Source organism: Prionailurus viverrinus, chromosome C1 (assembly GCF_022837055.1).
Source record: "Prionailurus viverrinus isolate Anna chromosome C1, UM_Priviv_1.0, whole genome shotgun sequence".
NCBI lineage: Eukaryota > Metazoa > Chordata > Mammalia > Carnivora > Felidae > Prionailurus > Prionailurus viverrinus.
In genome coordinates, this window is record NC_062568.1 from 66,387,384 (window position 1) to 66,411,179 (window position 23,796).

The 23,796-nt window shown below is 36.1% G+C and overlaps 1 protein-coding gene and 1 pseudogene across 5 annotated transcripts in view; one reads left to right on the plus strand and one right to left on the minus strand.

Moving 5' to 3' along the window:
• Positions 1 to 1,447: 1,447 nt before the first annotated feature.
• The window catches only part of TANK (TRAF family member associated NFKB activator), a 94,573-nt gene continuing 72,224 nt past the window's right edge, over positions 1,448 to 23,796 (minus strand). For 2 of the 5 annotated variants that reach the window (XM_047871646.1, XM_047871645.1), the window contains exons 5-8: positions 12,915 to 12,991; positions 12,359 to 12,474; positions 6,241 to 6,821; positions 1,454 to 2,787 (exon numbers count right to left, since the gene is read on the minus strand). In XM_047871646.1, the coding sequence (XP_047727602.1) occupies positions 2,608 to 2,787; positions 6,241 to 6,821; positions 12,359 to 12,474; positions 12,915 to 12,991 (954 nt within the window). In that variant the 3' untranslated portion in view covers positions 1,454 to 2,607. Of the gene's footprint in view, positions 2,788 to 6,240; positions 6,822 to 12,358; positions 12,475 to 12,914; positions 12,992 to 23,796 lie in introns of all 5 variants that reach the window. The other 3 variants (XM_047871648.1, XM_047871649.1, XM_047871647.1) reach the window with 3 other exon arrangements.
• On the plus strand, positions 22,915 to 23,229 carry LOC125172968 (60S ribosomal protein L37a-like; annotated as a pseudogene).

Genomic DNA, 23,796 nt, shown 5'->3' on the forward strand with positions numbered 1-23,796 from the left:
TCCCCGCTCTCCTCTAACAAGCACTGACAGTCTAATTACTGTAGCTACAAGCAGCTGTCGAGGCAGCAGCCCGGGAGAGAAGGCGCCACAGGCGGAGCGCACCAGGCCGGCCCCTGCGCCCGGCCCAGTCGCCCAAACCGGCCCGGCTCCGTGGAGGATGCAGGATGGAGAGGACAAGGCCCCGCACCCGAGAGCCCCGCGAGCAGAAGGCGGGCCTGGGAGCCAGCGGACGCGTTTATCCGTTTCATATTTATAAAGTCTTTACCTTGAAGGTTAAAAGATGTGAAAAAAAAGGAGGGGACGTGGGGGAGTGGGAAGAACATCTCCTGAGCTCCCATCCACCCCTTTTCTACCTCCTCGAGCTCTCCCTCCCTCCGTGTTGGTAAAATAACCACGCAACCCGGGCTGAGGGGGCGGGGTGAGCCAGGCTGGAGTGTAAGAAAGCAGATGTCCCCGCTGGCAGCAGCCTCAGCCTCCGGGGAAAGCTGCACCGGGGGGGGGGGGGGGGGGGGGCCCTCCCGAGGACATTCACCTCCCACTTCTCAGGCATCCCGCTCACAACTGCCTCGTCTCGGCGGGGGTGGTTTTTTCAGACTCAGCGTTTCGCGTGTGCAGCTTTTTTACCTGGGAGCTGTTCTTACCCGGCCACGCTTAGCAGATGCCAAGATGCGGCCCCTGCACGACTCCGTAATAAGAGACAGAGGGAGAGACCTGGCGGGTGCCCATTCCACCTTGAAAGCTGCAGTCAGCGCCACCTCTGCGGCGCGGGGCTGGAGCTTGCTCCCCAGGCTGCATTTCCTGTGGCCCAAGAGGGCCTTTGTCCCTCGGAAGTTGGAGCCCTGGAACCCAAAAGCAAAGGAGAGTTTCCCGCTCTTACTAACGGTGGTGGAGGTGGGAAAAGGGAGGACTGGGGAAGAGTCTGTGATAACACTTTAATTCGAGTCACTTTGTGGGCTATAATTTCCTTTGGCTGTCAGCAGGCTAGTAGATGTCAACTGTGTGAGAGGGGCTCTTTCTCTTCTAGAAAAGGAGAAGGAAAAAGAAACCCCGTTTACGAGATAGGTACAGTGGTATATTCTGGCTGGTACAGGCTGAGAAGTTTTTATTTTTAATTGTGTGTGTGCGTGTGTGCGTGTGTGTGTGTGTGAGACAGAGAGAGAGAGGGAGAGAGAGAAGTGAGTGAGAGGGTAGGCTGGGTGGGTGGGAGGTAGGGAGGAGACATGGGTAATTGTCTAGGTATTTCCATTCAGCCCCAGTGGCAGTGGAGGAAAGATGTACACGTCTGTCTCAGAAACCTTCACAGTGAATACCTAATAATCGCTATGTCACCTTGGTGAGGAAGATGTCAACCTGACGTGCTTGGCACCCTGAGCAGTCGAGGCACCATTCTCATGCTTCCACCAGTTAAGGCTCCTCACTGCAGCACAGAGGCCTCTCAAATTCCCCCATCCTAAAACCTTCCAATTTTTAAAAACACTTCCTCCAAAGAAGGCTTAAATTTCTGTTTTGAGAGTTGCAAATCAGTGTTCACTTTATAAAACGGAAGCCATGCCTCATTTTAAAAATTGGAGGGCAAAGGGAAACCTAAAAAACAAGCAGCATAGGGAAGAAAAATGAAAGGGAAGTCTCATTTTAAACAAAATTTTGCAGCATTCTGATTTGGTAGCCTTTCTTGCAAATGTCTTCCAGTGGCCATCAGTCAGGCTGCTGACAATGAATAACAAATTTCTCAACAATAATGTAAACATTTCTAATACAAATCAATAAATGTGGATAGTTCCTACAGGGTTTTAGATTTGCTCCCAATAAATACAAATACGTTTCTTTAGCAAGTTTACTTTGAAAATAATTTTTAAATTCAAAGTGATCGACTACTTGTAATTAAATGCCACCAGATCTGATATCACCCTTCTATCATTAGAAAACATGAATGTTTTAAACTTCCCCCAAATGTGATTTATTCCTTTTTTTTTAAACTCAGGAACAGAGAACATATTTAATGATCATGACATAAGTAACTTTTTAAATATTTAACTCATTTCATCATGTAGCTATACACATAGTAAAATTTAAAACCATGTATATTATTAAAAGAAAAAACAATCTGAAGTGTTTGAATAATCCTACCAGTGATTTTATCACTGGGTAACAAATCTTAGGTTTTGGTATTTACTTAGACATTTATGTGGTCTGCTGTTCTGTATTACAGGTTTATTAAAAAAAAAAAAATCACCGATAGCATAAATAATCTAATTTTTAAGTGAAACACCCTATAAACATTTGACATCACCAAATTTAATAAATTTAACTAGAAATCCAAGCAATAAGCTTAGACATTTGAAACAAACATAAATTAAGGTAATAAACACTGTAAACATGAATGCAATGAATTACAGTTTTATACAGAATGATCCATAAAAGTTAATAAAAGAAAGTTACAATATAAGTTTAGGAAAAAATTCAAATAGCTGTGACATAGCTATTTTTCAATGAACGATCTTGAACTAAGTTTTCAATCAAGTATTTATTGTATTACAAACCCAAGATCATCACATAGAACCTGACGATCACATAGAATCATTACACGGAGCTGTTTTCAAATGCATCTTAAGTCTCCCCATTAAAGTGTGAATTAAGATGCCGGAGGAAATCCCCCCTGGATGTAATGGATGGTGGGAAAACTGCTTGACAGAATTCACATACTCGAGGTATATGCAGTTCTGAGCCTGTGCCACTTAGTACCGATGATATATCACTGTCTTGATTAGGAAAGGGCTTCCAAACGGGCTATGGGAAACAAACAAAAATATCTTCTGTTATTTGTAGGTAAAATCAACTTAGAATAAATTTCAAATTCAAATTTTTTGAGTGGGTTTGTGTATAAGTACAAAATTCCTTTCTATGAAAGCAAATTACCTTTCTACAGAGTTAGCATGAAGACCTAACTCAATTTTCCTTTCATTAAGGGCCCAGCTAAACTTCGATTAAGTCACTTAAAATACATACATGCACTTTATCTTCACATATTTAAAATTTTTCCAGTTTTACCACCAGCAAATTTTAATGCTCGTTATCATAACAGCAGTAGTTTGGCACAACAGTCAATCATTAAGACTTTTTAAAAATTGAATTCTATCTTTTCTGTCTTACAACAGAAACCTTAAGTTATAGGGCTCTGATTAATACAAAGTGCACTAGACACGATGTGTGTACACATGCAGTTTGATCAAGAGCAATTTAAATTTCACTATTTATAAGGAAATATACAATGAGTAAAACACATAGGAATAAGTTGTTTTGGTTTTCGGAACGAAATTTTTTAAGTACTAAACAAATTCCACTGATCAGTTGTTTTTTTGAAACCTCAAATATTTAATCATTCAACAAAATCTAACACGGGATGCATTCTTTTGGCTTATTTTGCTCCTGCTATATAGTGCGTAGTTTTGCCTTCTTTCCCCTTTCTTGTGACTGAATAGTGTCAACAGTTGCCCAATTAAATAATTATGGAAAATCACAATTCAACAGAACTACCTCCATTATAAGCAGCACATAAATACGTGAAAATACTGCATTTATTCTTTCTAAAAAAAATATCTAACAGGGCAGAAAAAGCATTTAGTTCAATAGTAGGTGCTCAATAAATATTTTTTGATTGGAATATCTTATTTTCCTGAACTGCATACCAAATTATTTTTAAAATTTGCTTTCTGGTATACCTTGACATAGGTAAATTACCTTGACACAGCTAATTTCTGATACTTTGAGGAAAATCACTTAAAAAGTCAATTTAAAGAGACCTTTTTGGGCTCTTATTACTAATATGTTTTTATTAGTCCAACACCTGATACAGTGTTAAGTTTTCATTCCCTTAACCAATCTCTTTCATTCTAGTTAACCAATCATTTACAATAAACAGTGTATTACTAATTGAAGCATTTAAGTTTCACGACATCACTGTCTTATAAACATTTTACTGGACAGCTGCGTACAGTTGGTGTAAATATACAAAGTCTGTCTAGACCGAGATACGTTCAAATATCAGAACAGAGGGTTTATGATAACATTGACTCAATTGCTTTTTAGAGGAGTGACAATTTTATCACAAAAAAATAGGAATATTTAACATGTTTATTTTAAAATCTGGGGTAAGATAATTTTCTTCAGAAAAGGTATGATTAAAAAGCAGTGGTAATAAATGTGAGTATATAAGCCAAAATAAGTTAGAGTCAGCCAGATCTAAATTTTACTGTTTGCAGTTTAAACAAAAAGTACAAGCGATTAATATGCATCTCTTTAATGGGAAACTGATATGGATATAAATAAAAGATTACTTATAAATAAAGATGATTCTTATTAAGATCTATAAAACAGTAAGAAATAGATTTAGAAGCAATTTAGCTTCTAAATTTGGTGAGCCAATCTTCCACTGCCAGTTTATCTTCAAAGTCCATCCTTATCCTTCTCTATTAGGAGTTATTCGTTCAGATTGGATCTTTTCAGAGAATTCAGTTGGGACCCCACTCACTGACTCAGCAAAACTATGAAGAAAATAAAGTCACACAGAGCAAAAACAAGCAGACATATTTTAATTTTAGGCTTTGTTATGATAGCTGAAGGTTTAAAAAGGTGTTAAGTAGTGGTAATCGATATAGCATAAAAATCGGAAACATGAAATCCCAAATTTTCACTTCTCTTTGTCATTACCAACAATTCAAGAATTTTGTATTTATCATACTAGCTTTATTAATACAAATCAAACAACAAAATGTTTTTAAAAATTAAGAAATATTCTTTCAATCCTAAACTGCAACATGGCCTTCAAACAAACTAATTTCTTTGCCTTTTCTGCCAAAATATCAATTATCTAACCTTATGCCCCATGTCTTGTGACAGCTCAACACCAATTCTCCTGCATTTTTTAAGCTGAATACTTTTCCATCAAGTTGTAATCACATACCAGCTGTTTCCCTTGCTGTAGCATAGAAAGCAAATGCACAATGCAGGGTGCCATCTACTGAAACATGAATGCACACAGACTAACTAGTAAAAGAACAAGCAGGAGATATAATGGAGAAAAAAGTAACAAGCATTAGAACTGATGCACTTCACAGCTCCACAGGAATTCTACTTGTAATAAATGAAATTGTTTAATTTGTTTCATTTAGTAGTAACTATAACTGAGACTATGATGTGAAATAAGGCACAATGTAGAACATAAGTGAGTTTATAATTAAAGCTGATTGTCAGAGATGCCTAGTTTTTCCCCACTACTAAAATATGCCACAGCTTGACTACTGCCTCCTTTGTATGCTGATGTAAGTCTGTAACCTATACAGCACTTATAAAGCCAAAAGGTATCCATCAAGGTGTTGGATTTTTTTTAAATAAGTATCTCAAGGCAAAAAGAAATTAAACAAATGTTTGCAAATTATATAGATATTTACACCAGTCAGTATTTTCACAGGCTTTTGCTTATTGTAACAATGATATATTTTTCATTTGCCTTCAGGCATTAATTTTTTTTTTTTTTTTTTTAAATAAAAGCACCATTCTCTGCCAGAACCTGAATAAATGGGAGGGTAGTAGTGGACTGGGGGGCTGCAAGCTTTAAAAACATCGAAGTGTTTGATTAAAATCATACATATGCAGAGGCCATTTAAAAAATGTATTAGGCTGCATATTCATTGCCAGATTAGAAACCAAACCCTACAGATCTGCGTACTGTATAACTGAGAATGTAACAGAGTATTAGACGAAAGACAGTTCACTTATTTTCATATATAAAAATATGCAATGCAATTATTTACTTATGAAAAGCATTCTTTTAAAGATGAGTATGATATACACAAACTTTTTAATTTAAAAAATGCCATTTGTTTCCCAGTATGAAATTTAACAAAGAATCCTATTGTAACACTGGTGCTGAGTAAAAAGCTTTGAATAAGGGACTAAGAAAGTGACACATACTAGCTATGGATTAGGCTGACATGTATTTTTTAAAAATGTTCCCTAAATTTTAAGGTACTTTATAATAGAGATGTACTATAGAAGACGAGTATCTTCTATAATTTCATGTCATGTATTATAGGACTTGGATTTTTTTTTTTTTTAAGTCTTAACTTTAACCAGTCATTAGTTTAAAAGGAATATCTGATAACCTAAAAAAGATGCATATCTGTGCATGTATGGTAAAATACGTGTTCATGCATAATATATTTTTTAATGCAAAACAGTTACCTGCTGTGGTCCTCGGATAGCTTTTCCCGGGGAATCAAGTGAAGGAAAAGGTGCATCGGATGGGTCCTGAAGTGGTAATGTATTTACATATAATGCGTTATGGTTTCCAGGTGGCAAACACGTAGCTCTATCCAGAGTTGTCCTGATACAAGTGTTTACAAGATTGGAGGGTTTTGTTTTGTCAGTTGTTTTAAGGTTTTGTATAGCTGATGCTATGGGGTCAATTCCCTGAATTTCAAATAAAGTTTCTTCTGTTTTAGCAAAGTTTCCCGGGTTGTCTCTGAACTCCATATTAAATTTATCCTGGCACACTGCCTCAGATGTGGCAGGACCAAGGATGTTGGGTCTTTCTGGAGTGCTATGTAAGAAAGTAGAGTCATTGTCCATAGGTGGAAACTTGACATTGAATTTAGAAAGTGATTCGAAAGAGGTATCTTCCTCATCTCGGGCCAGTCCTCTCGGTGTGACAGATGTGATGCATGGTGCACCTCTATTTATATCATCTTTAGCCTGAGGCTTAAACAGCTCTTCTTGTTTATCTGTTGTATCCGTACACTGTACAGGAAGAGAGCACTGTGTTTCTGCAGGGAAAAGAACACAAAAGGAAAATGGTTGCATTCCAATCATTCTTAAAAATGATGAATATTATTTTTACAATTCCTTTTTATAGCAACTGAAGACAACTGGTACTTTTTACCTTTGCTACCACCTTCCACGGAATATTAGCAGTCTCCAGTGGGTGAACTGGAACGTAGCTTATTAGTTGCAGTGAAACCACTTTGTCTTTTCCTAGGTCTTTTGCTGTAAGCTTTGCATCTTGTTCACAGTTATACTGCTCTATGCTTAAAAAACATTTGCTTGTAGTGTATACATTTAAACATTTTGTCAGTAATGGAAGCTACAACTGTGAGCTTGCTTAGACAAATAAGTTGTTAAAAAGAAAATTCCTTACTAGGCATATATAACACTATACAGGTTAAGAATCTACATGAATTTGGCCATTTATTAGCCCTAATATCACTGTGTCACAAAATATATCAGCAATCAGTCTAGCCCTTGGGTATTCTCAATAATTCATGTGAGGGAGTAGTAGTGGTGGGGGTTGGAGAGAAAGAAGACAGTAAAGGCAAAAGAAGGATGAAATTTTGGGATGCATGTTCAGAAAACTGTATATGAATATATAATTCTCCCGTTATACACACACACACACACACACACACACACACACACACACACACACACATATATAAAAGGCCTATGAAGATAGCAGGTGGATATCAGGTAGATACCATGGCCCCTGCAGCTCATTTATCTGGAAGCTGCTCATCCAACAAATTCAGCTCCAGAACAAATTCAGCTCTCTAGGACACAGGCAAAAGCTAGAAAGTAAGTAAACAGAGCTTCTGAGGAGTCAGAATTAGAGCCAAAAGGCCCACAGATATATGTATTTTGCTCTTACTCTCATTTTAGATTTATTCTAACAAGCTTGATGATATTTCCCTTAGCTCAGAGCTGGTTAGAAGCAGCAAATTAAAAGGTAGGGATAGGAGTTGCTGAAGACAGATATAGATATCAACAAGAGCTGAAAGCATGAGAGGAGACGAGAAAAACAAAATAGCAGATATAAGAACTCACAAAACACTACAGTCTGGTGTAGGGCCAATAAGGGCTACATTTCTCAATGCAAAAACACAATGATCAAAGCATTCTCTATGCTGATAATCCTGAGACATTAGAAAACACTAAATTATGCTCCACAATCTTACCTAAGAAGACAGTAGGTTGGAGATTGGTAATGTGTGATATTCATTAAGCGGACAGAAGGTAGAGATTAAAAACGAAATCAGCACTTTAAAAAGGTAGTCATCAGAGAAGTTTTATCTTCACAAAAGGAGACTTGCCCAAGGATGCTGATTTAAGCAGACAGGGTACACAGAACACCTTGTGTAGTGTCTGTCAAAGTTAGGAGGCACTTAACAAACGTCAGTTCCTTTCCTTCTGGTCCTTGCAGTCTCATGACACCTTCCTATCTTTTGCCACAGCACATTCCAACACAAGGTATTTTCTGTTTGGACACAACTGCAGTATATTGCAACCAAATCCTCAAGTTTACCTTCTTACATATCTACTGCCTCTCTTTAGTACACACCACCTTATCTTGTTGGATTATTACAACAGCCTTTGAACTGCTTCTCTGCCCTTTAAACTTAGCTCATAGCCAATCCATTCTCTACATTGCTCCCTATTTCTTTTCTAAAGCACAAATCTGATCATGTTACCTTCCTCATAGAACCTTTTCATGGCTCTCCAAAGCCTCATCCCTCAGAAAAGTCATATAGAACTGTTCATGACTGGTCCCTGGTCATCTGTCCATACTCTCATCTTTCCCAACTGTTGCACTTCTTATTCCAGCTATAATGGACTTTGCACAGTTCTCCAAAACAGCCAGGCTCTCCTGTCTTTGGGCCTTTGCACAAGCTGTGCAGGCTGCCTGAAATGTCCTCTCCAAGTACTCTACCAAAGTCTTACTTGTCCTTTATTCCTTAATGTAGACTTAATTTCTCTGGATAGTTCTCTCTAGCTCCCCAAGACCGGGTTAGGCATGACTCACAGGTGTCCCGAGGCTTACACATGTTGCACTGTATTTGTTCTTTCTCCCACTGAAGTACATTTTTTAAGGTCTTAAACCATGCTTTGTTTCCCACTTAACCCCAGTACCCTGCCCAGTGGCTGACACATAGTATGCCCTCAATAAATGTATTCTGAATGCATTTGTATTCTGTTCCCAAGACAGCCCAGTGTAATAATCCACATTCACTAGATAATCTGTCTGTGACTAGAAGTAGTACAGTAACAAAGACCGAGCTCAATTGTCTGGTAGGATTTCTTTGTCCTTGCAGGTTTCTCAAAGTCCATTAACTCTCAAGTAGTCGTTTTTCCTGATAGTAGACTTAACAGTAGCAGGAATTCTGGGCAAAGGTACTTTCTTTGCAGATTACATTTGCTAACTGCAGGTAACAAATCAGGAAATTCAACTGCTGAGGTAACTACATTTTATAACACCTGAGGAGGAAATGCTTATCAAAATGATCTTCACAAGGAGAACAGGGAGAATGATGAAGAATCTGCTGCTGCTGCTAATGACAACTATTAACATCAATAGCACTTCTATGTGTCATGCACTACCATAATCATTTTATGGGTCTTAATTCATTTCATACTCAAAATAATCATGTGGTAGGCATTAGATTATCCCCACTTTACATGCGAAGAAACTGAGACATGGAGCAGTTACTTCCAAGGCTACACAGCTAATGAATGAATGGTACATCTGGCATTGGAACCCAGGCAACCTAATCTAGATCCTGTGCTCTGAACCATTATGTTAAATCAAACATACTGTATGCTGTACATATACACACATACATGTAGAAGACACAGAAGACAAACATACTGTATGTGTGTGTATATGTATGTACACACATGTACACACACAAACACACACACACACACACAGTCCCCGAAATCATTTTCTTTTCCAATAGATGACATATCTCCCTTGTGAACAAAACCTGGGAAACTCAAAACACCTATAATAAAGCAGATATTTTCTTTTTTATAGCTAGCAGGCATACCTCAGCCACATAAAAATAATTTTTGGAATTAATCTGTTCAAGCGATGAGTTAGTATAAAAAGAAAAAGATTTGGGGTGCCTGGGCGGCTCAATCAATTGAGCGTCCAACTTCAGCCCAGGTCATGATCCTGTGCTTCGTGGGTTTGAGCCCTGCATCAGGCTCTGTGCGGACAGCTCAGAGCCTGGAGCCTGCTTCAGATTCTGTGTCTCCCTGTCTCTCTGCCCCTCCCCCAACCCTGTCTGTCTCCCAAAAATAAATAAACATTAAAAAAAAAAAAGATTTAAATGAGGTGCATAAAAGCACTTGTGATCCTGACACTATACTGAGAAACATGATCAGGTGGAGCAAATTGCCTTTCTATTTTGTTCATTTTCAGAACACTTCTTTTCGCAAGGACACAAAAAACACAATGAGAAACATTTTTAGGTTTCTAAATTTTAAGTACAGGCTGTCCATTTAGATTACTTCTTAGTCTAATTACCTCGTATATTGACAAAAGAAAAAGATCTGATGGTTGTTTGTAAGTTGCGATCCTATATTCTACTCTCTTCATCTTCCCTGAAATAGGACTCTCCTTTATGGACCAAATAGCACTTTTTATGAAGCCACATTTGCTTAAACATACATTTTATCTTTATCCCTTCTCAAGGCTACTGCCATAAGTGGATGAGAAGAAAAAAGAAAAAGGAAATGTACAATTCTACTAACTCAGCAATTTTTCATGAATTATATGTTTATCTAAAGGTAAAAGTCAAATTTTAACAAAAAAAATAACATGGGGACAATACTGCTAAATACGCTCTTTCCAGATGTATTATGCAAACCACATTTAAAATATTTTCCTTATATTTTTATTCAATGTAATGTTCATCCTTAAAAGGCCTGAATAGGCATCTTTTCCCAAAACATTTTTCTTTCTTTCCCTTTTTGATCTACTACTACCAGAATAATATTTAATATTTTGAGTTTTGTCTAGACCCAGCAAAACTTCACTGTAGTCTATGGCACAACAGATCTAAAACATTTCAAGAATATGCTGTACTTATTATTTGTGACACATTTACTATAAAACATAAGAATAACATTAGGAAGCGGTTTTAGTGGGGAAGAAAATGAAGCTAAACACTCAGTGTCCTAGTTGACAGATACATACTCAGATTTAGACCTGCACAATTTAAAAATGGTCAAAGTATTAAGCCACTGATAATGGGGTAGGTTCTCTGTATAACGATGAATATATCACCATTACAATGTTTTGATAAGATGCTGATGTTAAAAAAAATCATGTTTATGAGTTCTATGTACTACATCTCTTTAGCTAGTAGATTTTAAATAAAAATAATTCTTTTACTCCAGAGGTACTTAGTGTCTTTAGCCTACACAAAAGATCAATTTCTCATGAAAAAGACAAAAATTCAGGTGAAAGAATTAGCATTCTTTCTGGGTAGCTGGAGGGGGAAAAGGGGAAGAAATAAATTATGTCTGTCTACAAAGACTGTTTTGTTTCCCCACCATATTGTGTACCTTTTCTGAAGATAAAACAGGAGTAGTATGCAAAAAGTGAATTTACACTATAAAATGATTTTTAAATAGTCTAGATATAAGAGATGGAAGAGATGGAAAGTGATCTTTAATTAAAGGGGCATTAGCACTGCCGCAACATCTTTCAGAGTGAAAACTGTAAATCACATCTCTAGGGAACCATATGCAGAATATCTCAAATCACAAGGGTAAAGGAGAATTTATCATTTTAAATGATCAGTTTACCTTCCTTTTGTTATGGAAGTGCTTGGTAGCTAGATTCAATCTCTGGTGTTTTGCTATTCATATGGAACGGCTGAAGCAAACCCTGGTCTGGGGTTTTAGGAAAGGGTACAGGCTTTAAAAAACACACGGCAACACGTGTAAAAACAGATGTTCCTTTTAAGTTATATTTTATACTAAATTTGTACTTTGTATCTCCAACAGGCTAGCCTCACGAAATGTGAAATGTTTATTTCTTGAACCAAATTATAAAAATCCATAGTGTCCAACGAACTTTCAAGCAGAAGTTAAAAACAAACCTGATGTTCTAATTTTACTTAGCTTATATATATATGGTAGTGCAGCTTCAAGGCTGCTTACTAATACATGAGTTAATGTTTAATTAACTCCCCCAAATAGCAACTGAAAACTTTGAGACATATTTCCCATATTTATTTTGTACCCTTTGCAAGGTGGGACTTCTCATTAAGATGATTAGTAATTACATCACTCAAGTCACTCTACATAGCCCCACACACAATAAAGAGAGAAAAAAGCCAATCATTAGATAATGTAATACAGTACAGAACTTTAACAGCACTTACCCATTATAAGTGGTAGGAGGCGCAAATTGCAGATCCTTAGCACTTAACAAGCATTTAGAAATATTTTTACGATCAAAAAGAAATACATTTAAATCAATCAAGTTAATAGTACTGTGTGTTAAATCAAACCTTACCAGTTGCAGTGGCTGGTACATTAAGTTTGCTTAAGTGGTCTTTTTGTGCTTTTGCTAGCATGCATATTCTGTGAAATTCTTCTTTTAGATCCTGGAAAGTCTTCTCTATATAAGCCCTAGAAATGAATATTTTAAAATATGAAGCTTTATGTTTAAATATTTTCTATTGTCATTAAATTTACATAGCACCATTTTATGTACCACAAAATAATTACTGAAAGGTTAAAGTTAAAAAATTATTTTAAAATCCTAGAAAATGTCCCAGAGAACTACTCTAATGTTTGGAGAGCCAGGCACAAAGGCACAAAGTAAGCAGTAAGTTAAAAGTTCTAATACACAGATGTAGCACAGACTAGCATATCTACTTATTTATAAATCACACTTTTGCTGGCTGTCTCATTCTCACATTAGAAATTTTAATACATGGATTTTTGTTCTCAGTAAACATCTTAAATAGAAGAAAATGAAATGTTCCTCATTTTGATAATGTTTACGTTAAGATCTGTCCATATAACATAATATGGCCATAATACTTGGTCTATTGAAATATTAATACCTTTCATGGAATAAAGGAATGCCAAGACTCCTTGGTGAAGTTTCTTTTCTAGGAGAAGAAACCTCTTGTCTTCTTACCTTAAAGATACAAAATAATCACCAATTTAAATTGCTTCTAAACTCAAATGAGAATAGGTTAACAGAAAATACAATGGAAAATTCACCTCCGTCATTGAAACATATATGTAGGTAGCTTACAGATACATATCTTTCTTTTCTTTAAATAAGAATCATCAGGGAAAAAGGAAAACTGAGGCAGAAAAACAGGATGGAGACAAGAAGTATTTCAGGCAACTTCTGTAATTACTATTTCCAGTACTGACAATTTAAGAAGCACCTGATATGACCAGAAACCAGGAAAAAAAAAATCTGTGTATGTGTGTGTATTTACTTCTTTTCCATTATTGGTCTATAGGTTTAAATTAATGTCTTTGTATTTTGTTATAGATTCTTTGCTGAGGAATGCAGCTATGTAGAGAGGAAGAAAGAAAACCAGGCTCAGCACCTTAGCATTTAACAAGCATTTTACAGATAGTGCAACGATGTATTTAAGCTACTTCTGAAGCTAAGTTCTTGCCTTTCACTCCCACCCTGTGGCTTATTCCGGTATTACATTCATTCTGACATTTAAAAGTCAACATTAAAAAACATGTAATACATCCACTGTATGGTTTAGATTTTAAAAAAATCTTTAATCATACCTAGAAAACTCTGTGTATGTTCTAAAGTCACAAATTGACAAATACAAAGATTTGAAGAAGTCTTAATATTATACAATCATAAATTGTAATTCTACCAAACCTGCATAGGTCTTGTTTAAGTTCAAATGAAACCAGTGGTCATTTATATTTAGTGACTTTTTAAGATTTAAGGTCATTGTAGCCATTATTAAAGTGGATGATTTTACTTCATTGTTTCTTGTCATCTGAGTATAACTCTTTTAATCTTGCTTTTCGAAAAGTTCCTTCAGTTTCTTAGGAGTCTCATTTGTTCTTTAAGAAAAAGACTTGATTCCAGTTTGTTTTTTAAAATTAGTATCTTCTCCAATTTATTTCAGTTTATTGCTCTACTTCTCCAGCTTTTTCTAAATACCAGTGTTGGCTTAACATTTCTAAAATAGAGTATTCCTTTAATTAGTAAAATGAAATCTCAGCAACCCAAACAATTTGTGATTTTATATATTATGTTGTCAGACTAAGGTAACAAAAAGATCATTTGCTGCTGCATACTTTTTGTCTGGCAAACACTTAGGCCAGGTCCTCTTCTGGATGAAAAGTGTTTTACTGAGCTTACAAAGCAGTCACATCAGAAGACATTTTCACATTCACAGTTTGTTTTTAAAAGCAGTAGACAAGGTTTTTCTTTAGTGTTATGTGCAATTAAAAAACACTCAGTGGATTTTAGTGTGTACTAGGAAGAGAGGCGACATTTTAAAGATAGCCAATCATTCAGGATGCTATAAGTAGGAAAGCAAACTTTTAAAAGATACTATATTAAGGGGTGCCTGGCTGGCTCAGTCAGTAGAGCATGTAGACTCTTGATCGTGGGGATCATGAGTTCAAGCCCCATGTTGGGTGTAGAGTTTACTTAAAAAAATAAAATAAAATAAAGATATTATATTAAATCTGTATCAACAAAATCAGAGAAGAGGTAATATTAAGAGAATAGAAACACTTGGCAATTTAATGTTAAACAAATCATAATATATGATTAAATAAAATGACTAATCTTCTTTTAAAATTTACTACTTGAAATCCTGAATATGAAACAAAATTATTTTATCACAAGCCAGAAAGAACCAAAAAGAAGCACAGTTGACCCTTGAACTATGGGGTTAGAAATGCCAACCCCCATGTATAAAACCCATGTATAACTTCTGACTCCCCCAAAACTTAATTACTAATAGCCTACTATTGACCAGAAGCCTTACAATAACATAAATGGTTAACACATATTTTGTATTTTATATATATTACATACTGTATTCTTACAATAAAGTTAGCTAGAGAAAAGAAAATGTTATTACAAGAATCACGAGGAAGAGAAAATTACATTTACAGTAGTGTACTGTATTTATGGGGAAAAATCCACATATAAGTGGACCCAATCAGTTCAAACTTGTGTTGTTCAAGGATTAACTGTACTCTAATTTTAAACCTAAAAATGAAGATATTTACATAAAGTAGTGAAGACTATTCCAGTTCCAAAGTACTGATTTTGGAATCAGTACTTGGAATGATTGCTTCTTATGTTAAAAAGAAACCTTAAAAATTGAGGGGGTGGGGGTGGAGATGAGAAGAAGGTGAAGGAAAAGACAGGAAAAGAATGATAAACTTGTGTATGGTTTGGTAAATAACCTGTGACAACCTACTTGTTTGTCGTTTAGATTTGATAACTGGTGTGGGTGAATTAATTTATCCAGAAAAGACTCCTCAGGTGTATTGGTAGGGGGTAAAGGGAGGACTCTCTTATTAAGAAATTTCCACAAAGTATGTAAACTTAAGGTCTTCAGCTTCTTTGGGATTAGGAATACAGCCCTGCTTACTGTTATCTTTGTTACTATTATTGAAGAAAAATACTACGATTGTACTAGGCAATACACTGCATCTTCTATCATTCACACCAAATAAATCTCTTGATATAGTTCAAATGAAAATTTTAGGTTTCCAGCATCCTAAGAAAAAATTTTAAAAGGGGCCTTTTAACATGTTAGCTCTGCAAACAAACAACAAAATTGGCAAACAGTTCTCCGACACTGTGAAGCAGGGTTTTATCTAGAATGGGTGTAGCATGTCAATGCTATTTTCCATTGTAGCTATCTGACACAACTTTCTGAAAACAATCATTTATACCTCAAAGGATGTAGAATTAGTGTAGTCAATGGCAGCTCCAACATTTCTCCCAGAAACTCAAGACTTGCTTTTCAATGCCAAGTTAATTTACTTAATAAAGACTATGCAGTTTGTTGAACATCCCAGAGAGTAAATAAACATTAAAGGAGGTAACTTGTAGTTTTCTTTCTATTCTCAAATATTATCCAGGCGGACCCTGCACTGCAGGAAGCTGAAGTTACTGCGACTTCAAATAAGAAAGCAAGGGAACTTTGAACATTATATTTTAGGAGATTTTAAACGTTAAATCATTCAACAAATGAGTTTATTTTGAGGTACTAAAACTTAAAATACTTAACATTATAAACTGTTCCAAGTACTAGTTTGGAAATGCCGAAGTTGTGGAATGAATACTGAAATAAGAGCTTTACACGTCGTACTTTTCATTTACACTTCCACTATGGCGCTGGAGAAGTCATTCAACTAAATCATTACGATAAACCCATTTGAAACAGTTGAAAGATGTTGTGAAATGATTCCTTAAATTGCCTCTTATGTGAATTGGGAGAATTTTGTTTTAGTGTAAATCAATTTAAGTTTCTCATAGATGGGTATCATATTAAAAATATATGCTCCAGGGCCAGCTGAATATGCAATGATACTTAAGAAGGAAAAAGAAAAAGTGGCTAATATTTTTGTTAGTCGAAAACCAGGTTTATTCTTAATGCACAGATAATGGAAAACATTTTTGTGTTGGTCTGGGATCTGGCAGATATCAGCATCTTAAAGAGAAATGTACGCTTTCCCTAATTCTTGCCTTTATAAAATATTTAGCACAAAAGTGAAAGTATTTTATTCCTTTTATAAACTGATTTGAAAAATAAAGAAATGACTCACAATAACCAAAATATGGATTTAACCTAAGTGTCTGTAAATGGATGAATGCTAAAGAAAATGTAGTGTGTGTGTATGTGTGTGTGTGTGTGTGTGTATGTGTGTGTATACATACATATATATATAGTACAGTTGAGTCTTGAACCATATCAGTTTGAACTGTGCAGGCCCACTTCTATGCAGATTTTTTCAACAAATACAGGGCAGTACTGTAAATGTATTTTCCTTATGATTTTCTTAATATTTTCTTTTGTCTAGCTTATTTTATTATAAGAATACAATATATAATACATATGCAAAATATGTGTTAGTCAACTGATAACAGTAAGGCTTCTGGTCAATAGTAGGCTATTAGTAGCTATGATTTGGGGAAGCCAAAAGTTAGATGTGGATTTTCAACTATGTGGGGAGTCAGTGTCCCTAACTATATATCTATCTATATCTATATCTATATCTATATCTATATCTATATCTATATCTATATCTATATCTATATCCACACACATACATAATGAACAGATCAACCTTAAAAAAGGAAGGAAATCAGGTCATTTGAGAAAACATGGATGAATCTGGAGGACATCACGCTGCATGACATAAGGCAGGCACAGAAAGACAAATTTGCACGATCTCACTTATATATGGAATCTAAAGAAGCCAAAATCATTGAAGTGGGGAGTAGAATGGTGGTTGCCAGGGTTTCGGGGTGGGGGAAATGGGGGGGATGTTGGTCAAAGAGTAGAAAGTTGCAGTTATGCAGGATAAGTTCTGAAGATCTAATATATAGCATGATGATTATAGTTAATACTATTACATTGTACACTTGAAACTTGCTAATAAAATAAATCTTATATGTATTCATCACAATGGAAAAAAGATAACCACGTAAAATGATGGATATGTTGGCTTGACTATGGTAATCATTTCATAATGTATATATGTATCAAAGCACCATATATACTAAAAACATATACAATGAAAATTTTTTAAATGTTTACTTATTTTTGAGAGAGAGAGAGAGAGAGACAGAGAGAGAGATAGAGTGTGAGCGAGGGAGGGGCAGAGAGAGAGGTAGACACAGAATCTGAACCAGGCTCTAGGCTCCAAGCTGTCAGCACAGAGTCCAATGTGGGCTCGGACCCATGAACCGTGAGATCATGACCTGAACTGAAATTGCATGCTTAACTGACTGAGCCACCCAGGCGCCCCTATGCAATTTTTATTTGTCAATTATACCTCTATAAAGCTGGGGGGAAAATGCAATAAAATTTAGACTCAAAATCATTTTTTTTCTTAAAAATTTTAAGCAACTGAAGTCAGAATTAAATTGTTATGAAACTTTTAAAGATAATACTAAATTCATTAATACAATGTATACTTTCTCATACGGAATTTAAACTTTAAAAGGCTAATATTGAATAAAGGTGGTAAGTTTGCAATGATACATATTTAAACTACAGCAATGACTATCATTCTATTCCAGTGTTCCTACCAAAGATGTCCTCTAAAATTTAGTTAAGATGCAGAAGGAATATTTATTTTTAGGTGGCTCAAGCCACTGTATGTAGCCACTATTGGATTTTGTTTCTGGATGAGGCTTAATAGAATTATTCTTTTATTTTACTTTATTTTTTTAACTTAAAAATGTTTATATATATATATACATACACACACACACTTTTTTTTTTTTTTTTTTTTTTTTTGAGAGGGAGAGACAGAGTGTGAGCAGGGGGGTGGCAAAGAGAGGGAGACACAAAATTTAAAGCAGGCTCCAAGCTCTCAGCACAGAGCCCCACGCCGGGCTCGAAATCACGAACTGTGAGATCATGACCTGAGCTGAAGTCGGATGCTTAACCTACTGAGCTACCCAGGTGCCCCAGTAGAATTATGCTTTTAAAACAGAAAAGAGAACTACGCTCTTACTTGGAACAATATAATTCAAGAAATGAGCCAAGGTGAGATAGGATGGATTAGTAAAGGAAATATAAACTGTGGAATAGTTATAAATATTAGCTTGATAAAGTTTTCTACAGAAAAAGGAGAAATAAATGAGCAGCGTAAAAAGAAACTGAAAATAATTTACTTATCACTTAGGTTACTGAAAGTAAGAATGAAATGAAAGGAGAAACTAAGGTTGAGTATTTTCTTACCAGTTTTAGATATATTTAGACAAAGATATGGTCAAGTCAGGCACTGAATATGATCTAAATAGGGAGAAAGTGAGAATAGGGCTATGACAAAAGAGATTAAGGTGGAAACGCGAACAAAAAATTACAAAAAAAGAGATCTGATGAGAGTACAAAAGCATAGTAAAAGGTAAACAAAAAATACAAGAAAATTGTATTTATGAGTATTTGCGGCCGTGTGAAATCTATGGTTCTCTCACCCTCATTAATATTATTGAAAATCTAGCAAAGCAAGAGGAACACAAATCCTATGAGTCTCATCTGCTTGGCATGGCAAGGTATGCCAGGTAAACCCACTGCCAGTGCAGGAACAATTTCAAGGCAAAATGGGATCCATTCCAGAGTTCTGAAGGAAGCAGCAAGAAAATAAACAATATAAGCATGAAGTTAAATACCCCAATTACTTCCAAGATCTTTATAGGATTCTGGTTTAATATAAATACCCCCAAATCACTATCAATTCTACAGTATTCTTTTAAAAAAGTTAAAATCCTTTACTAGTAGTAACACAACGACTATGGTTTCAATTCTATTATGTTAATTTGAAGCAGAGTGAGATTAATACTTTCCTATCATCTGCCTTTGGAGTCTTCACTGTGTATTAGGTTCCTTCTGCACACATCTTTCTGAATTTCTTGGAGAGCCCGACGCAGGGCTCGATCCCACTAACTGTGAGATCTCGACCTGAGCTGAAATCAAGAGTCAGATGTTTAACTAACTGAGTCACCCAGGCACCCCTGAATTTATTTTCTTAATAGGAAGAAATATTGAATTGTGGGGATGCCTTTTTATGAAAAATAGAAAATGAATACCTTAAACGACCAATTAAAAAAAAATAAGATAACCCATTCCCCTCACCCCTTCTCCAAACACTACATTTAAAACAAACTGATTTGGGAAAACCCTCTTCATTAGCCACAAATTTAATGTTACAGCATTGTCATGGTAAACAGAAAATACCTTCGTGAAAGTAGCTGTTACTTAAGCAACTTGTATATATTAATTATTTAACTTAATCCACATAATCTTGTAAATTAGGTACTTTAATTTTAAAGTTTGCTGTAGCAAATAAGGCTTTGGAGAGGTAAATGATTTGCCTACAGTTCGGTACGTGGGGTAGCTGCAGTTGGAACCCTTATCACTGTATGATCTTAACTTCTCCAGTTGAGAGAGGGCTTGGCTGCCAGAGAAGTTCAGTAGTGGGTATCTAGCATGGTGAGGTAGATATAGAATGGTGACATTTACACACTGTACCAATGCAAACTAATTTTAAGCTTCTAAAACTTGTCATACAACAAATACATTTTTCACTGAGTAGTGATAAGCCAAGTTTTGATGTTTAAATTTTGCCTGGGAAAAAACCTTTGGTATGGCTTTTTTTTGTGTGTCTGTGTGTGTGTGCTCAAGAATGTCCAAGTAGAAATTTACATTTAAAAATAACCCAGATAGATTTACCCAAGTTCTGTCAAACCAGTTCACTTGCTGACAGAAGTAATCTGGCAATAGTTTTTCTTAACCAAAACTTCACAGTTCAAATATTTCTCAAACTTACTATTAGAAGTTAGCCATTTGACAAAGAATGACAATGAGGTATCTTCTTGTTAATTCTATCCTCTCAAAACCTGAACTCTCTTCCTGACTTCTCATCTCCCAGTAGAGGACTAGGCATAGTTTTAGTAGCTGATTTAAAACCCTTGCCTGATAATTTCACTATCTAGATCTACTCAGAGTTGGTGTGTTCCCTTGAAACTGGGTCACGTTTTACTGACTCTCTACATGTTGAGTAATTTTGGACTGTACCCTGAACACTGAATACGTTGTGGAGACATTATGCTACATGGTGCCAAAAGTGGTGATGATTTTGTTTTTGCAGGCACTTGGTTAGGCTTAGATTCCAAACTGTCACTCCTTTCAAGAAGGGTAGTTCAGATTTCAGTCAGTCCTTTTTAAGCTTTAGCTGCAAACTGCTTTATTTGCTCAGCACATCCATGGGCTCTGGGAACAGCCAGAAACTTGAGCTGAATCTAAACACAGAGCTTATGGTTCTCCTTCCTTCTCTGACTCTCTCCTCTTTGGGGCTCCTTCCCTCTCCCTGGTGGCTATGCTTCTTCTGAACTCATTCTCTTTCCTGATTCTTCCAGCCTGAAGGATGCTGGGCTTTCTACTGGAATTTCAGCCACTGCAACTATGGCCATTCTCAGGACAAAACTATAGAAAACTGGGAATTTACTCTGAACTGATTACTTGCTCCACATTTTGACTCCTCTCTAAAATATGCAAAGTTCAATGTCCAATTTCTCAGGGAGTTGTTCTTGTATATGTTGCTAGAGTTAATACTGTTATTTGTAGAGGGATGGTTAAGTACTCATTCTTCTATAACAGAAGCTCCAACTAGCAAACTCAGGGTTTGTTTTTTTTTTAATCCCTTCATTCTTCTGAGATTTACCATGGTTTTCCAGAGATGTCTTCATCACTAATCCAATGGCTTCTCTTAAAACTCTCATTTTGTTCACTGCTCATTTGACAGTATTTCACACTACTGACCATATCCTCCTCCTTGAAACATTTTTTGGCTACCAGTATAACATGTTATTTAGGTTTTCTATTTAAAGTTTGATATTTTCATTGGCTTCTCTTCCTAGGCCATAAATGTGGACATTCTCTAAGGTTCAGACATGGGTACACTGTTCTTCTCTCATTATATACTTTTCTTATCATTCATTCTCATGTCAATTCTATTGAGTATTCATTTCCTACAGTCTGTATTTTCAGGCCTATCCTCTCTCTTGATAACCACTCTCATCTCTTTTGAGCCAATGGATTTTCACTTGTTCTGTTATCTACTGTAGACCGAGTTTTAAAACCTAACCTAATTACCTTTTCCTCAAATATAGTTCCTATCTCTAATCTTCATCCCCCCCCCCTTTTTTTTCTAAATATAAGGCTGTTCTCCTTAGCATCAAAAATCTTAGAGCAAGATAAAATCTTAAAGAAAGTGAGGTAAGGCTTTCCTGACATAGCAAAATCCAAAACAAAACTGTAGGTCTGACAAAGAGCAATAAAATGCCAAGATCTATTATCTTTCTTATGTCAAAAAAGAATAGACATTTATCAAAAAAGTAGGAAGGAGAGAGTTTTAGATTCAGCTTTAGAAAAAAAGTTATTACCAGTTTGTCCTTAGGACAAGAGGCAAAGCAAGAGCTAGGGGTAGGACTTGGGACTCCAAGGCTGCAGCATGGAAAAAGAGGAGGAGAGAATGTTTAAACAGCTACAGCAAGAAGGAAAGCAAGAGTTATTGTGGCTATTTAGCCATCCAGCATAAATTAATTTCAAATGACACTTCTGGGGAATATGGACAAGTCAGTGAGCAACATAATGTGGATGCAACGTATAGGGAAACACACTGTCCTTAATGTTAAATAGTGAAGAGCAATTAGGGATAGAAGAACTGAGTAAACCCATCCAATATGGCCGTTATGGAATTACTCAGAGGAAAACTGAGTTGGAATACAAAAATCACACCACTGCTGACAAAATGGGAGAGAGAAAATAAAAGACACCCATCTTTGATAGAAAAAAAAATTTTTCAGAGAAAACGTCAGGTTTCATAACATAGCAAGTAAGCAGCAGAGTTCAGAGAGTATAACATATTAGGTACAAATGAAAAATTGGGTGAGCCTTCCCTGCCTCTCCCCCACCAAATTCTAGAAATATCTTAAAGGGGACTACAAATCTGGCAAGAAGTTGTTAAAATACAATATTGGGGAAAATGCTAGCTAGAGATTCTGCGGTTAGATGAAGCGAAGTGGTTTTCTTACTGCTGATTTCAGATCCTATAATACATTCTTATGCCTTTAAAATTCATCAGAAAGAGTACACAGTATGCAGCACTTTACAGGTCTGGGGTTCTGTGGAACACTTCAGGAAATGTATCAGGCACCACACAATCTTTTAACAGATGAGAGTCAAAATTCAGTTTGTTCCAGACTTAATATATTAGGTATAGTAAGTAACTGGGAGCAGTTTACAGATATCATGACTTAATGTATAAAGATGTAGCTCTCTGGGCTCAGACCTAGTTTGCAGTGACATGGCTAAACACACCAAGGTCGGAATCACCGGTAAATATGGGACCCATTATGGTGCCTCCCTTGGGAAAATGGTGAAGAAGACTGAAATAAACCAGCATGCCAAATACACGTGCTCCTTCTGTGGCAAAACCAAGATGAAAAGATGAGCTGTGGGCATCTGGCACTGTGGTTCTTACATAAAAACGGTAGCTGGTGGTGTTTGGACCAACATCACTTCTGCCATTACAGGAAAGTCAGCCATCAAAAGACTAAGGAGTTGGAAGACTGGTAGAAGCTCCACCATTTGAAACATTGTTAGCCTATAATAAATGGGTAATTTATGTAACAACAACAAAATAAAGATGTAAAACAATTAGTTATCTAATAAATGTGAAAATGATGAACAAGCAGTATGACTTCCATACATAAATAAGGGTTCCCGAGGGGATGTTAAGAGTATTCTTAAAGTATGATGTTTTTTCAATAGAAGGAAAAGTAAGTAACTTACTGAGAAAAAGGCAATATTTTTCTAACAGTAAATTATAATCTAGTAAAACAGTGGTTCTCAAAATAAGGTCTAGGATCCCTGGAAGTCCTGAGATTCTTTCAAGGGATCTACTTTGGGAAAGAAATCTGCCTGGGCCCTGAGTGTCCCTACATTTTTGCTGTGTATGCCAAGAATATAAGGCTCTGATTGTTCTTTACCTGGGATATTTCTGAGGACTGTGTTTGCAGAGGGCAAACATGAAAGCTAATGTCTCTCTTGGACAATGAGCATGCTACTTACTGCTTGCTGTAAAATGACCCATCTCCCAAGCTCAGTGTTCCTCACTTTTAATGCAACCCATTACAGATGTAGGCATCCATCTGGGTCTTACCACGTTACCCTTCCCTCTTCCCTG